The 14,909-nt window shown below is 33.7% G+C and overlaps 1 protein-coding gene across 3 annotated transcripts in view; it reads right to left on the bottom strand.

The window, feature by feature from the left end:
* Nucleotides 1-14,909, bottom strand: part of Ncbp1 (nuclear cap binding protein subunit 1) — a 34,555-nt gene that overhangs the window by 15,449 nt on the left and 4,197 nt on the right. The window contains exons 2-11 of one of the 3 annotated variants that reach the window (XM_027930880.2): nucleotides 12,383-12,471; nucleotides 11,770-11,870; nucleotides 9,876-10,032; nucleotides 7,619-7,726; nucleotides 7,146-7,267; nucleotides 5,647-5,716; nucleotides 5,089-5,304; nucleotides 2,661-2,758; nucleotides 1,737-1,800; nucleotides 266-376 (exon numbers count right to left, since the gene is read on the bottom strand). In XM_027930880.2, the coding sequence (XP_027786681.1) occupies nucleotides 266-376; nucleotides 1,737-1,800; nucleotides 2,661-2,758; nucleotides 5,089-5,304; nucleotides 5,647-5,716; nucleotides 7,146-7,267; nucleotides 7,619-7,726; nucleotides 9,876-10,032; nucleotides 11,770-11,870; nucleotides 12,383-12,471 (1,136 nt within the window). Of the gene's footprint in view, nucleotides 1-265; nucleotides 377-1,736; nucleotides 1,801-2,660; nucleotides 2,759-5,088; nucleotides 5,305-5,646; nucleotides 5,717-7,145; nucleotides 7,268-7,618; nucleotides 7,727-9,875; nucleotides 10,033-11,740; nucleotides 11,871-12,382; nucleotides 12,472-14,909 lie in introns of those variants that run through there. The other 2 variants (XM_027930881.2, XM_071600763.1) reach the window with 2 other exon arrangements.

Below are 14,909 nucleotides of genomic sequence, written 5' to 3'. Positions count from 1 at the left end.
CATTTAAGGTACAGCAATATATTCTATTTCATAACAAGGGGGAGGTGTTATATGTAAACAAACATTGCAATGTGCGTATCAGTCCATCTCTCTTATTCAAATGATAGAATCCACTATTATAAAACAAGGCAAACTGGAACCACCCTTCCTAAAACCTAAAGCTTAGTTGGAAAAAAGACAAAATTGAGAAAAATTAGCTCAGATATTTAGTAATATTTTAAAGCCAGTCCAGTGAGTATAAATTTAAAAACAGAGCAAAGGATACAACTTGGGGTAGAGAACCAGGTTGAAGTTTGCACAGTTCAATGAGAAGTGTTGTGTACATCACATCAATGTGAGGAGGTGCTGGAAGCTGAAACAGTTCCGCAAAGATCACCTACAAAAGAATCATGAATCAGAACTCAACTTGATTGCTATTGTTGCATTTTAACAATTAGAAAGACCTTAATGTAATAATAAACTCAAACTCAAATCCATGGCACTCATGTGGAAAAAAGAATTACTTTTTTATAACAAATACCAAAATGAATTTTTTTCTTCAATCAAAAAGAGCATATAAGATTAATGTTTATTTGATCCATACTCCTCCCTGACAAGTATGCAATAATTCCAACACTGGAAGTATCTAAGTTGATTCAGGGATGTACATACTGAGTTTTATTTCTGTAAGTGACAATAATCCTTAGTACACTCTGAGGACCAGAAAGAGAAGATAGTCAAGTTATTGCACTGCTACTTCAAACAGATGCTAGATGTATTTGGCAGTGAAAGAATTCCTTGTCATGCTTGTTTGGAAACTTCTGCTTTCCTCCCTCCTTATAGAACCATCAACCTAGAATTGTTTCCTCTTACTCCTCATCTCTCTGACGCCAATACTTTACTTTGATAAATTTTTACACATTCTACAGATTTAAAAATGACATATTTTACATTTAAACTGACAAGTCAGAGTCAAGTTCACAGTATAAGTATATTCTCTCACAAGTTTTATGATAGAATAGACATACTATTTTTTAAAAAGCACAAAAATACAAGATGAATAAAATGTGACACTTAAATAATACACCACCACTATGCTCTCTTTCACAAAAACTTCAACATAAAGGAGAAGTGCGATAAACAATATGACTTGTGTCAAGTGGAAACTATCAGGACATGGTCTCTTCAAGGATCTGGACTATCAGCACCATCTTCTTGTCTGAATTAATGTGGGGTCCAAAGCATTTCTATAACTCCAAATTCCAAACTTTCTTTTGATTTCTAAGAATAAAGAATAAGGATTCATCCCTAACTGTGTTACAGGAAATAATGTACTAGTCAGGTTTATGCTGATTAAGAGGCCAGATAAACACAGTTAAAGATACGTTATCTGCCTAGAGTGATACAGTATTTTAAAGTATGTAAGCCACTTTACATCTATTAAGTGGACAATGTACTGACAGGGCTAGAGGTAACTTACATTATCCATGATAACTATCCATGAATGAAGGCATACTATATAAATAATTTATAGGCAACTCAAAATTCCATTTGGCTACTGGTCTCAACCTCCTCTTTTCTCTTTACTAACTTGGCTAATAGAGCACCAAAACTGACAGCAATTTTCTCGCTCCTCTGTTAATTTTCAGTGCCTGACAAGTAGCAAGAAAAAAAAAAAAAAAAGCCAAGAGTATATTATACTTTAAAGTCAACAGAAAGACTAAAATTGAGAAACAAATGCCATGTGGAATGCATACCTCTACTATGTGGTAATTCAAGGGGATCTTGTTCTTCCCTGGATAGCTCACTAGTTGTGCAGCACTATAGAAAGTACAATTAAAGCTTAATAAGTAAACAAAGATAGGTAAGAAATCAAACAAGCCATTTCCAAAGAAGTGTGCTTAGATATGAAGGAAATCTTTTCTGAAATGTTCTGGATTTTGATTACTTAATCATGGCATAAGTCATTTTGTCTACCATAAGAAAAAGGAATCTTAAGTAATAATACTAAGGAAGCATATTCAGGTCTACTAAATTTAACAGGTTACTAATTTAATAGATTGATTCATTCCCCAAATATTTTTCTTTCCACTTTAACATCTAAACCTGAACTTTCCAAGGTCTTGGTTTATAAAAATAAATTTTCAAAGTGTGGTGTATAAATGCTAGAAATCAGAGCAAAACTATTCTAGTATTCATTTATTCCCATAACATCCAAACCAAAAGTAGCTCGCCATTCAAGTTCTCCATATTGTATGGCAAATATCCACATTAAAAAACTGGCATTGGGCTGGGGATGTGGCTCAAGCAGTAGAGCACTCGCCAGGCATGCACAGGGCGCTGGGTTTGATCCTCAGCACCACATAAAAATAAAATAAAAATGTTGTATCCACCAAAAACTAAAAAATAAATACTATAAAAATTCTCCCTCTCTTTCTCTTAAAAAAAAAAAAAAAAACTGGCATCATGGGCACATTATTATAAAGCACCCAACAAAGTACTATTTTGAAGGCAAAGAGACTTGAGAAAGTCAATCAAGTGTTTGTGGAGACTGATTTTAGCAAGATTCATCAGGAGAATAAACGAACTGATTGTTGTATATTCTTAACATACATTTTGCTCTTACTAAACCATCAAAATTGCTGTCCCCCCTCTGAAAATACCACAAAGAAAATTTTTACCAAGTCTTCCTTTCCTTCCAGTGGGACTTAATGATACAGTGAAGATTCTCTTCTATAACAAATCTCTCCACTGAATGACTTCCTGGCATAACAGGACCCTGCAAAAAAACCCAAATATACACATATACAGACCTAGAAAACAGATTTCTTTCATTTATTCAATAAATATTTGAGGATTTACTATATTCCAGGCACTATGCTGTATGGTAGGGATAAAAATTCAGAAGTGTCAAAGTTCTGTATTTCAGAAAATTTCATTGTTTTGTTCATATTCCTACAATGAAATTAGTGTCAACTGTAGTGTTTTTCTACATCTGATACCATCAGATGCCATCAGTGTCCATTTTACATACCAATTATTTTATAAAACGTAACTTCTACATATTACTAGCCCTGGAAAGTCTGATTTATATTTTAAGCCTTAAAAGAAAATTCCATTCAAACACCACAGACATAAAAATGACATATGCACTGAAAGATATCAATATATTGTTTACAACAAGGTTAAAAGTACTGCCAAAATGACATTGTTCAACATTTTGGTAAGTATATGCACAGCAAACAGGTTCAAAGAGTATACAATAGACTTCTTAATGATGATTTTGGGATTCTGCTTTAATCTCTGTAATGCCTAAAATCTTTTAATAAATACTTTTTAAAGGCCACAACAAAAAAGTAATCCAATCTTCTTTTTAGAGTAGTATGTATTTTATATATTTATACTCTTCTGGAAGAAAACAGGTAAGCACATTTGCAGAGGCAATACCAATTACATATAACCACCACCGGAGAAATAAATTTTGTGGCTACATTCTAGTTTCCAGTGCATAAATACCTAATTACAAAGACTTTAGCAGTCTTAAATTAAACTGGACATTCAGTTAGATATACCTAATTAGACCATAATGTAGTTATGACTAAAAGTGTTTAATTATGTACAGAATATAGCAAAGCGGACAGCAGTTGATAATTTTGTATACGAGATTAATTACTTGCCAACTGGCATCTAGAAGGTAAAGACCAAGGATGCTGCTTAGCATCTTACAATACACAGCACAGCCCCATACAATAAAAAAATTGTCTACCCAAAATGTCATCTGTGCTGAGGATCAGAAACTGATTCATGCTTACAGGGATATACTAACAAGAAGTATGGTACTTTAGCCAGACAAGTTTCTCTTCAGAACAAATCCAGTAATCACTGTGCTTGCTTCCTGACTCTAAAATAGCAACATGAGTGCAAAGATACAAAATAATTAATGCACAGCTAAAAATACACATTTTTAAATCAAATATTAACATCAAAATTATACATTTTCCAAACTCTTATTGTATAATGGTTGCCAACAACTTAACTTCATAATAAAGAATATGGTAAGAATGATGAAGTCAGCTGTTATGGTTTGGATATGAGGTGTCCCCCTAAAGCTCCTATGCTAACACAAGTATGTTCAGAGATGAAGTGATTAGATTTTGAGAGCTGTAACCCCATCAGACCATCCTAGTTTGAATGGAATGACTAGGTAGTTAACTGTAAACAAATTCACAGTGGCTGCAGGAGGTGGGTCACTGAGAGCTTGTCCTGAAGGGTTCTTCTTCCCTGCAGGCCTCTTCCCCTGCACCATGTCCTGAACAGCTTCCCTCTGTCATGCCCTTCCACCATGATTTTCTGTCTCACCCTGAGCCCAGAGAAATGGAACTGACTGACCATGGACTAAGCCTCTGGAACTGTGAGCCAAAATAAACTTTTCCTCCTCCAAGTTGTTCTTTTTGGGTATTCTGGTCACAGCAACAAAAAAAGATGACTAATGTATCAGTTTATACTAATCTTTGGGTCTTATTTTTTTAGTACTTATTTTTAATAATTACACAATTATTAACTTAAGGCAAGCTGAGATACATATAGATAGGGACAATCTCTAAAAGTAGGTATTTTTCTTGAAGAAACCTTATTAAGAATAATAGCTACAATTATTGAGGTCATCATGTCACTTTTTACATGTTAATAACTTTTTACATGTTAATAACTCAATCCAAACAACGATAAGAGATAAATACATTTACTATTCTTTTAGAGAAATTGAGGCACAGAGAGACTAAATAATTCAGCCAAGATTACAAAATAGTATCTGGATTAAATATTATTAAATAGGATTAAAATGCAATCTAATCTGGCCTTCAAACTACCCACTTAAATTGCACACTATGCTGTCCCTCTAATTTATTTACATATGCTAAATATAATTTCTTATAGAATGAGGTGATTATCATTTATGAAATTAAAATTTACCTGCATTGTCACCAACTCTAATAGATAAAAATTACTGGAAAGGTATCTCAGGCATAAGTAAAACAGGATTAAACCACAAGTAGAATGCAATGCATCCCCTTCACACCCCCTTTCTAGGATTTTTAACTGGTCACATACCTCAGGATCATCTGTGTAATCAAACATTCTGAAGATGACCCTTGGCATTGGGTACACTGAATCCTCAGTGTGAGGTGGTGGTGTAAAAGGAGGCAGGTTGTGCTGTAGTGCTTCACAGAGGATGCTATCAAAGGCAAGATAAGGTCTTAGGATGTGCCGTTCCTGCCAGCAATCCTTTTTCAATTTCTGAATCTGGGCCCACAGGCAATCTAAATACTAAAGACAGATTAATTTTTAATAATTAATATAAATAAAATTTTGACTAGACAAAATAAAAAAAAATCACTATCCTCTTAACACATAGAACACAAAAGTAAGCTTACTTATAATTATGTATGGTACAAAACAATGGCACAAAGTTTTTGTTTTTACTTGTATAAAATGTTATTTTGTCATATATATGTAGATGTATATATGACTCTGTGATAGCTAGAATCTCACAGAACACGGGAATGTTTCAAGTACATGCTAACACTTATGAAATGATTTAAGTCCACTATAGAGAAGAGAATCTACTGAAGAGCTGTTTGTTATCACTAGAGACTGAAATCAATTTACCTCTTCTTGGGGATGTGGTTTATCAGCAGTCCAAACCTGTAACATGGGCACATGAGTCTTTTGGCGTCTCCTAATGATAAAAATGAAAGTTTATATTTAGGCTTTCAAAATAGGAAAAAACACTCAGTGGTTATCAATAAAACACAAATTAAAGCATTTAAATAACATTTTTATCTATCAGATCAGCAAACATACATCAATATAGTCTTATAACGTGGCATAATCATCAAGACACCAGATAAATTTACAATCTCAAACATTGGTGGCAGAGAGGTTAATTAGTACATTCTCTTTGGAAGAATATAATCTCTTTGGAAGGCAATTTTACTGAATCAATAAAAATTTAAATTGTTCACAACCTTCAACCCAACATTGCCATTTCTAAGAATTCACATTCCCCATAAATGTACGTGTACACAAAGACATATATACAAGAACATTCACTGACATATTATTTATAATAATGAAAGACTGGAAATAACTTAAATGTCCACCAACAAGGAACTGGTTAAAAGAAATCATGGTACCTTAAAACAGTGGAATAATATACAGCTGTTAAAGAGAATGAGGTAGAGCTATATACTTTTACACAAAAAATCCATATTATATTAAGGAAAAAAAGCAAGTGAAGAACACATGTATCTACTGGACTATCTGTATAAAAATGAGGAAAGAGATTTACATATGCATACATAAAGAGATTCTTTTAGACTTCTTTTAACTTTATTTGTAACCAATAAAACAAATATTAACACAGTATCCAAAGAAGTACCTATTAATAGGCAGAAAATCATACAACAAAATTAATTTGTGAACACTTTAAGAGATATAACCAATATCATGCTGCTGGTCAATTAAACCAAAGTTTATTAACAAGGCCTATCTATTATTAATATTATAGCTAACAAGATAAACCAAGACATTTATAATGACTTGGGAGGGTTAGGCAGTAGAAAGATGGGACTATTGAAATTAAAATGTCATATTGCTGAAGAAATGTAAGCTGGGTGGAAGATTAGAGAACTGCTGTTTCAAGGACTTGGTTTAGGATTAACTTTTATGAAATAAACATGTGTTAGGGCAGCGGTTTTCTGTTTGCAGAATATATTTGTAATACAGATGCCCAAACCTCTCTCCTAAATAACACAATTCACTAGGTCTGAGGGTTAGGGTCTGAGAATTTTAAGTAATTCTTATGCACACTAACATTTGAGCAACTATTTTACTAGGGTGTTTATACCTTTTACAACCATTTATAAAAGCAGCTTTTTAATAAGCAACTCTTTTGCACTGGTAAAGTATGCAAACTTATTTGCTTATTTTGAGGTCTGAGTTTTACAATAGTAGTGAGATTACCTAGAGAATGCCTTCAGAAACTCGTAGCTTTCTTAAGAGATGAAACTCAATTGGTATTCCTAACATAAAATATCATACATTTATTATATTAGTAAGATATCCTTTATCTAAATAGCAAAGAGTACTATGAGCTGTGCCCTTACTTAAGATAGCTTTCAGTGTTGGCAAAGATGCGGTCCATCTCTGCATCTTTCTTTTCGTACAACTCCTTTCCAACCCAGGGCAAAGATGACAGAAATGCATACACATACCAATCCCGTCGCACCTAAAGAATTTTTAGAAAGGTAAGTTTAAATAAGTGCTAGTAAATTTTCATTCATATCTTATTTATTTTAAAATGAATTCCTATAGAAGTTATTTAATAGAGTTTAAATAAGACATTTGGCTCATTCAGAGCATTTCCAGATATTCTAATCTTAGTAGACAGAATAATTTGAATTAACATACAAATGTCAAGAGAACCCATCAGTATGTCAGGTGACTTACCTTTTGATTAAGCATTTATAGTGTGATCATCTGCTGTCATTACCTTTTGTTTATTGCCAAAGGGTTACAAGTGAAAAAAATCATAACATAGTACTATAGGGACAAGATTCAGCATATGTGTTGTTCTTACCTGAGGTACATCTTCTTCCTGAGTTACACTTACAAAATTTTCAAACATGGCAACCATTGATGGGGCAGCAATCACATGACAATTCACAAGATCAGATAAAAAACGGACCTGTTGGGGCAAACAATTTCTGCTATTAAATTTCAATGTCCTTCATAAATAATTACAAAATAAGCAATCTTGTATGGTCTAAAACCCAGTTTGAAAAACTATACCCCAAGAGCTAAATTTAGCCTACTACCTGTTTTTGCACAGCCTCGGAACCAAAAAGGCTTTTAGATTTTTAATACTGGGATGTGTGTGTGTGTGTGTGTGTGTGTGTAGACACAAACAAATTATATGAAATTCAAATTTCATTACCCATAAATGAACTTTTATTGGAACATGGTCAAGTTCATTCAGTTATTTATTGATGGGTTGCTTGTGTGTTAAAATAGCAGAGTTGAAGAGTTGTAATAAAGACACCATGATGGACAGGAATCTGAATTTATAGGTTTCCATGCTATTACATTAAGAACCCAGACTGTTAAATATTCTAGCTACTTTAACCTACAAAATTTCCTTTTCTGTTTGGCTATGAACGATTTTCATTTAACTATAGAAGTGGAAATTATTAAAAATATTTATTGGGTATCCTTATGTGCTACTCTTAAATACTATTAAAGATTCTGTTATAAGAGACTCAGTCTACTGATACAAGCACAATCTTAACACAGAGGTGACTCTTAGACTAAAAGGTAAATTTAAAAGTGCCTTAGGAACAGCAACAAAAGGAGCAGAGAAAGGCACCATAAAGGAGGTAATAGTTGTGCTACATCATAAAGGATGTACTACTCTAGTGGTATGCAAGGAGGGAATTCCAGGCAGTGAGGTTTAAAAACAAGGTGTGCCCAGGGATCTGCAAGTAATTTTGATAAATATGGAGAGGATATGGGAGTCAAGGAGAGAGAAACAAACTGAGGCAATCATAAAAGGTCAGGTTAAAGAATATGAACTTTAATCCTATACTGATGGGTGTCTAAGGTTTTGCTTTGGTTTTTGTACTGAAAATTAAACCCAGGGACACTCTACCACTGAGCTATATCCCCAGCCCTTTTTATTTTGAGACAGGGTCTAAGCCATTAAGGGCCTTGCTAAATTGCTGAGGCTGGTCTTGCACTTGTGATCCTCCTGCCTCAGCCTCTTGAATTGCTGAGATTCAAGGAGTGCACCATTGTGCTCAGTCAAGGGTTTTTGATTATGTGCCCAGTACAAAAGATTTTGATCTCCCACATGCATATTTATTTATGATCACTGCCAATCTGTTCTAAGTATTAGTAGGGCTTAATTCCACTCCTATTAAAGATTAACACAAGTTCTAATATTAACACGAGTTCTAATATTTCCTTCCTTCAACCAACGAATAATTTTGTGCACAGTACCTACTGTAGACAACAGGTAGAAAATGAAGTTTTAGCTAGTGATTAAGATAAGCAAAGCCTAGTTATAGAAAGATGACTCTGGTGCAAGTATAGAAAGTAAACTCAAAGGCAAAAAATTTAGATGCAAAAACTTCAGTTAAGAGTCTGTTAAGAGCATGAAGGCATGAAATATGACAGAAGACCCTAGAGACAAAAAAGGGATGGATTTCAGATCATTTTAGGAGGCAGAATTGGCAGGGCTTAGAAATACTTAATGTAAGAAGGCAAGGGAAGAAAAAAACTAATAATTAGTTTTCTAGAAGAGTTTCCCAGCAGACAGTGGCCACTGTGAGTTGGGAGAGGAAAGAAGGAAATGGGGTGTAAACAATACATTAATTTAAGGAATTGCAGGTAAAGTTATCTTAAGGGCTATACAGATAAAATTTGGGACAGAGGTCTGGAATTCAGAAGAAATGGTGAAGTTAAAGATACGGTTCAGTTCTGGGGGCACTGTCAAAATTAATTTGGTTTATAAAGCTATAAGAGTGAATAAGAATGATTCAGGAGACAAAGTTGAAAGGAAAGTGAGGTCAGAATCCTTAGAAACACAAAAAAATTAAGGAACAAAGGAAAATGATCATGCTGCAGGAAGGTCACCATGGAATCAGAGTAAATAAAAATATGCTGCTAGATTGGGTACTGTGCTCTGTAGTACCTTTAATTGAGAATGCTCTTCAAAAGAGCAGCCAATGGGGTGAATAGGGCCCTGTATCTCAAGAGAAAGGATAAATTAGTTGGTTATAGCTCACCCCTTCCTTCCATTCTAACACTAAGTCATAATGTACAAAGTAATAACTTACCAAATATACAGCTTCATTATAATTATTTGCTTTCAATGATTCTTTAAGTTGACGAATCATGGCTTCTACAAATTCTCCTCCAAAGTTGTAATTCCTGGCATTTAGCAGTCCAACTAATGTTGTATAAATTGTCAGCTTCTCAGGTAACAGACGTGCACTGATTTGAGAACCCGTACAACAAGAAGACCCCAAACAATGGCATTGTTAAGTTGTTGAATTTCATATAAACCTTTTATCATCCCATTAACTTAGGAATGAGATTATTTTTAACTATGTTTTTAAACCCACTTCAGAACTGTCATACAAGTCATTGAGAAGAGTTGCATATGTGGCCCAACAATTTTTTTTTCTGATTCTAGTTAATCCAAGAATTAAGAAAGTAAAACATGCTGGGACTGTAGCTCAGAGGCAGACAACCTGCTAGCATGTGCAAGGGCTTGGGTCCCAACTCCAATAAAAAAACACACAAATACACACACACACACAGAGTAGAACAGTTTCACTGTGAAATTATCACCCTGAAATAAAAATACTAGACCAGTTTCTCTTCAAATGTGTTTAGTGGAATCGAATAACAATTCCACATAAAATGGTTTCCATGGTAAAGTATCATAAAAATGCTGGATGAAGTTTCTTTAATACAGAATCATTAAGGGAACAAAGCATTCTGAGTTTCTAAAGTTAGCTAACCAAATGTCATGGGACTAAAATTCTTCGCTTATTTAATAAAACAAAAAAATTAAATGAATTTCAACTAAGTTCCTATCAGTTAAACTGTAGAATTCTTAACATGGTAAACTAATATGGTTAAAATTTTGTTACATCTCAGTTACTTACTCCAAGTATGTTGATTTCATTAAAGTTAATTCGATAAAGTAGCGAAAAGGATCACAATTTTAAAAAAGGATTAAGAAAAGCAAATGCTGCTTCCTAAGTCTGGCAGCCTTTAGAAAATAGCTCAAAAAAGAGAAGCAAGTAAAACTCATGATAGTTCAGCAGAGAAAAGATTCTGATATACTTTTATGTTTTCCTAAGGTACTAGCCAGAATATTAGAGACAATTTAGGTCTTAAGAAAATACTTGTGTTGACAGTAAGCCATGCTCCCCGAAGACCTCTCAAAGACAAAATTAAAAAACAGCACTGCCAAGCAATACCAGCTCAGACTTAAACATGACTTCCAAAAGAGTTTAAAAATAAATGCTATTTGTCTCTGTAAAAGTAATTTCAAAACAGAAGGTTATCTTATGGATAACTGTAGCAAAATGATCTTCTTAATAGTTTTTTAATCTAAGAATATGTCTTCCCAAATATTAAATGGATTCTATTTTAAAAAAGTAAAAATCTAACTATACTTTAACTAAGAGGTTTAAATGAAACCCACTGATAGTTTCACTCTATATATAATTTTTAAATTTAAAAAACGAGTTGTTAGCATTTAAGAATATTTTAAAATAACCGAAATAACCTAATTCAGAGAAAGATTATGCTTGTTAATAGCTTCAAAAAAGCATTTTCAGTCTTCCATAAAGGGCTATTACTTGTTCTCAAAATTGTTTGGTACTTCTGATTTAAAAAAACATAAGCTAAATTCTGTTTTATACACATATGCTTTTAAAAAATAATCTCTGAATGAGGAAGCATCTACTTTATTAATGGAAGTCAATTAATGATTCTAAAGTTCTAAGTAACAAAGCATAAGGAAAATGCTCAATCTCAGTTCTATTTATCCCTTAAAAAAGAGTTCAAAGACCAGAGGTCATTTCATTTGTACAAATTTTCCAACAGAAAGCCAATGATATATGGAATATAAACACATCTTTTGAACATTTCCCAAAGCATTTAAGAGTAGATAATACATTATCACCTGGATTCATAAATCTTTTGCATACATACACTGTACAAAGAAGCCTTAAGATCTTGCTCTTGTAGTTAGGAAGATCAGCTTCCAAAACACCAGCCAAGCCTTCTAGGTTGCTCTCCAAAGAGCAGGCACTCTGTAGAGGACATCACATTAAGTATCTATCAACTACTCATCAATGAGTGAATTAAAATAAAAATTTTCTAGATGACTATAAATCAATTCAGGTAGTTATCTGTCTTTAGAAATCCACAAAAAGAATGAATGAAAATTTAAAAATATGCAGTCTAAGGAGAGTAAGTATTAGAAATGGAGAATACCATAAGCTCTATTCCATCTTACTAATTCATTGTGTGACTTTAGGAAATTAGTATCATTAAGGATCCAGGTCTAATTTAGGTCATTTATAAAGTGAGAAAACTACTCCCTAGGTCCCTTCTAAGGATTATCCATGAAAATCACTAATTACCAAAAACTCAAAATAATCTGCATCCCTGAGTTTCAATATACATTCACTTTGGGATACAGAGGCATGGCAATACAAGACTTGCCTAAAACTTAAGATCATCTAGTTTTCACTTGCAGAAATTAATCAAAGCACAACCAGAAACTAAACCCACTGTAGCCTATGCCTATCATGGTGCATACCTTTTCTCCTACTTTGCATATTAAAGATTCCAAATGATCTTCAGTTTCATTTGCATCAGAGGTCTTTCTCCTTTTGTGTGGCTGTCCACCTATTTCAGCAACATAAAAATATTTAACATTACATGATGAATCTGCTATCACAAATTTCATTTCATATCTTTAGTCTTTAATCTCTTATACGACACTCTACTTTTGTTTTGACCTGGAGTTCAAGTTCTTATCTGATCCTCCATTTCTAACTATGCCACATTAAGCAAGAGTCCCAATCCTCAGGGCCACCATAAATCATAACTCCAGGAGGCAGTGTTTATGCTAAGTTGTATAAAAAGCATCCATGGAACTACACAACGCAGTAGCCATGTCCATTTCTGTGTACAGGCTAGAATGGCATCAACAACATGCTATACTAGTAGTCAGAATGCTCAGGTACTGCTATTTCCATTCTTTCAACTTTAGTTATTTACCTTGTTTACTGATCCTCAGTTGTTTATTCCTAGCACAAGTAGAGTAGTATTGTTAATCTAATGATATAAATTAATTATTACATAAACTGTAAAGGTGAAAACTAGGATGAATGCTTTGGAAATTTTTGGTTAAAAGAAGAAAGCTGTGGGGGCTGGGGCTATAGCCCATGGCAGAGCACTTGCCTGGCATGTGTGAGGCACTGAGTTCAATCCTTAGCACCACATAAAAATAAACAAATAAAATAAACAACTACAAAAAATAAAGAAAACTGTGGTATAAAGTTGGGGAAAGAGAAGATAAAAATTTAAGATTTCTTTAAAACTTTACCATTCAAAGATCTGATATACTAAGGTGAAATCATTACTAACCATCTGTCCTGTTTATTGCTGAAGAATTCTAACCTAACGAAGCTGTGCTACAAATTAACTTCAAGCTCTGAATGGACTATTGTTCAGATTTACCTTTGTTGCTAGTGATTTCTTACCATTTTCTTTGAAATCAAGAGAGGCATCTGAATCCTTTTGTGAAATACATTAAGACTTAAAAAATTAAAACAATACCATTGTGTATGAAACATAATTTTGTTGCTAAACAACGTTGACTAGTCTAATACAATTTTAATTTTTAACTTCCAGCAATTTCTTTATTAGGACAGCATAAGGACAAGGAAACAGTCTGTAACTGTGCTGGTAATTTGTCTTAATAATGAACACCTACAGTTGGATACTGGGTTACATAGAAGACTTACATATGTGTGTATAAATTTTATATGTATGTAAATGTATATTATGCATATATACATTTACATATATGTATAATTTTGATTTCCTTCATACCTGAACATCTAATAGAATTGAACTATTCTTATAGAGTTTATAATCCTCACTTGCCTCCTCTGGAATATTTGGTTGAAAATGTATGGTGCTTCTCATAAAACACAGCCCTTAAATATTCTGTTTCTCTTCAATGACTGAAATAATCTTCAGATACCATATGAACTTAATTTAAATGAAATCTACTACTGTCCTGATAGCTAGAGGAATGTATTATAAAAGGGTACATACAGTGTTTTGACTTCCTATTTTCTTAATTTCCATTATGATATGGTTTGAATAACCACTGAATATAATTTTCAAGGAATAATGCCACAAAAAGTATAACATGGATATAGAGGGATAGCTGAGAGGTATTCCTGGAGATATCTGCCTGTGTAACATTGTGGACATGTATGGCACAGAGGGATCAGTGACTCTGACTCTTAAGTAAACATTAAAACATCTATTAAAAGTTGACTACCTAAAAACCGAACAGGTCTTTTTTTTCCCAAGATTCATTCGCTAAGGGAAAAAAATTGCCTATTTGATGCAATGTTTGCACAAACTGTCAGGATGTTAAAACAGCCTCCTTCTAGAGCAGTGCTTCTCAGTTGGGTAGTAATCTCCAGAGACATTTTTAGTTTTCACAACTGGTAGAATCCAACTGGTATCTGTGGTTGGAGGCCAGGGATGCTGCTAAACATTCCACACTACAGAGGACATCGCCAAACAACAAACAATCCCGCCCCAAATGTCAATAGTGCTGATGTTGAAAAACTCTGTTCTAGAAAGCAGAATATACTAGTAGGATTCTTCAGAACGAGATTTCAGTGAAGTTGAAGGAATGCAGATGCTGTAAACCAGCTGAATGAGAACAGTTGTTTTTTATTGTTAGTTTTTAAACCTTAACCACACTGTTCCCTTCTTTCTGGCCCATTTAATTTGCAAACATTTTATCTCATCTCCACAGCCTTCCTAACTTAACTATCTGCCTGGCTTGTCCAGTTTGGAATCATATCTTTCTTTAAAACAAACTTCCCAGGCCCTCATATATGCTTGACAAAGGGAAAAAAATGCTAAAGAGAGAGAAGGAAAAATTCTGAGGAACAACGAGAAAATGCAGGTGCACAGTAATCTCTCTCAACTACAAATCTTTTCATTTCAGCTAAATAAAGGTTAAGAGTTAACTGGAGAATGGGAGGAGGCAGAAGGTACAGAGGAAAGAGACATTCCACTCTGATCTGATT

The sequence above is a fragment of the Marmota flaviventris genome, chromosome 13 (assembly GCF_047511675.1).
Source record: "Marmota flaviventris isolate mMarFla1 chromosome 13, mMarFla1.hap1, whole genome shotgun sequence".
NCBI lineage: Eukaryota > Metazoa > Chordata > Mammalia > Rodentia > Sciuridae > Marmota > Marmota flaviventris.
The sequence above is the reverse complement of the archived record's forward strand: the minus strand, read 5'-3'. Positions and strand labels throughout refer to the sequence as shown.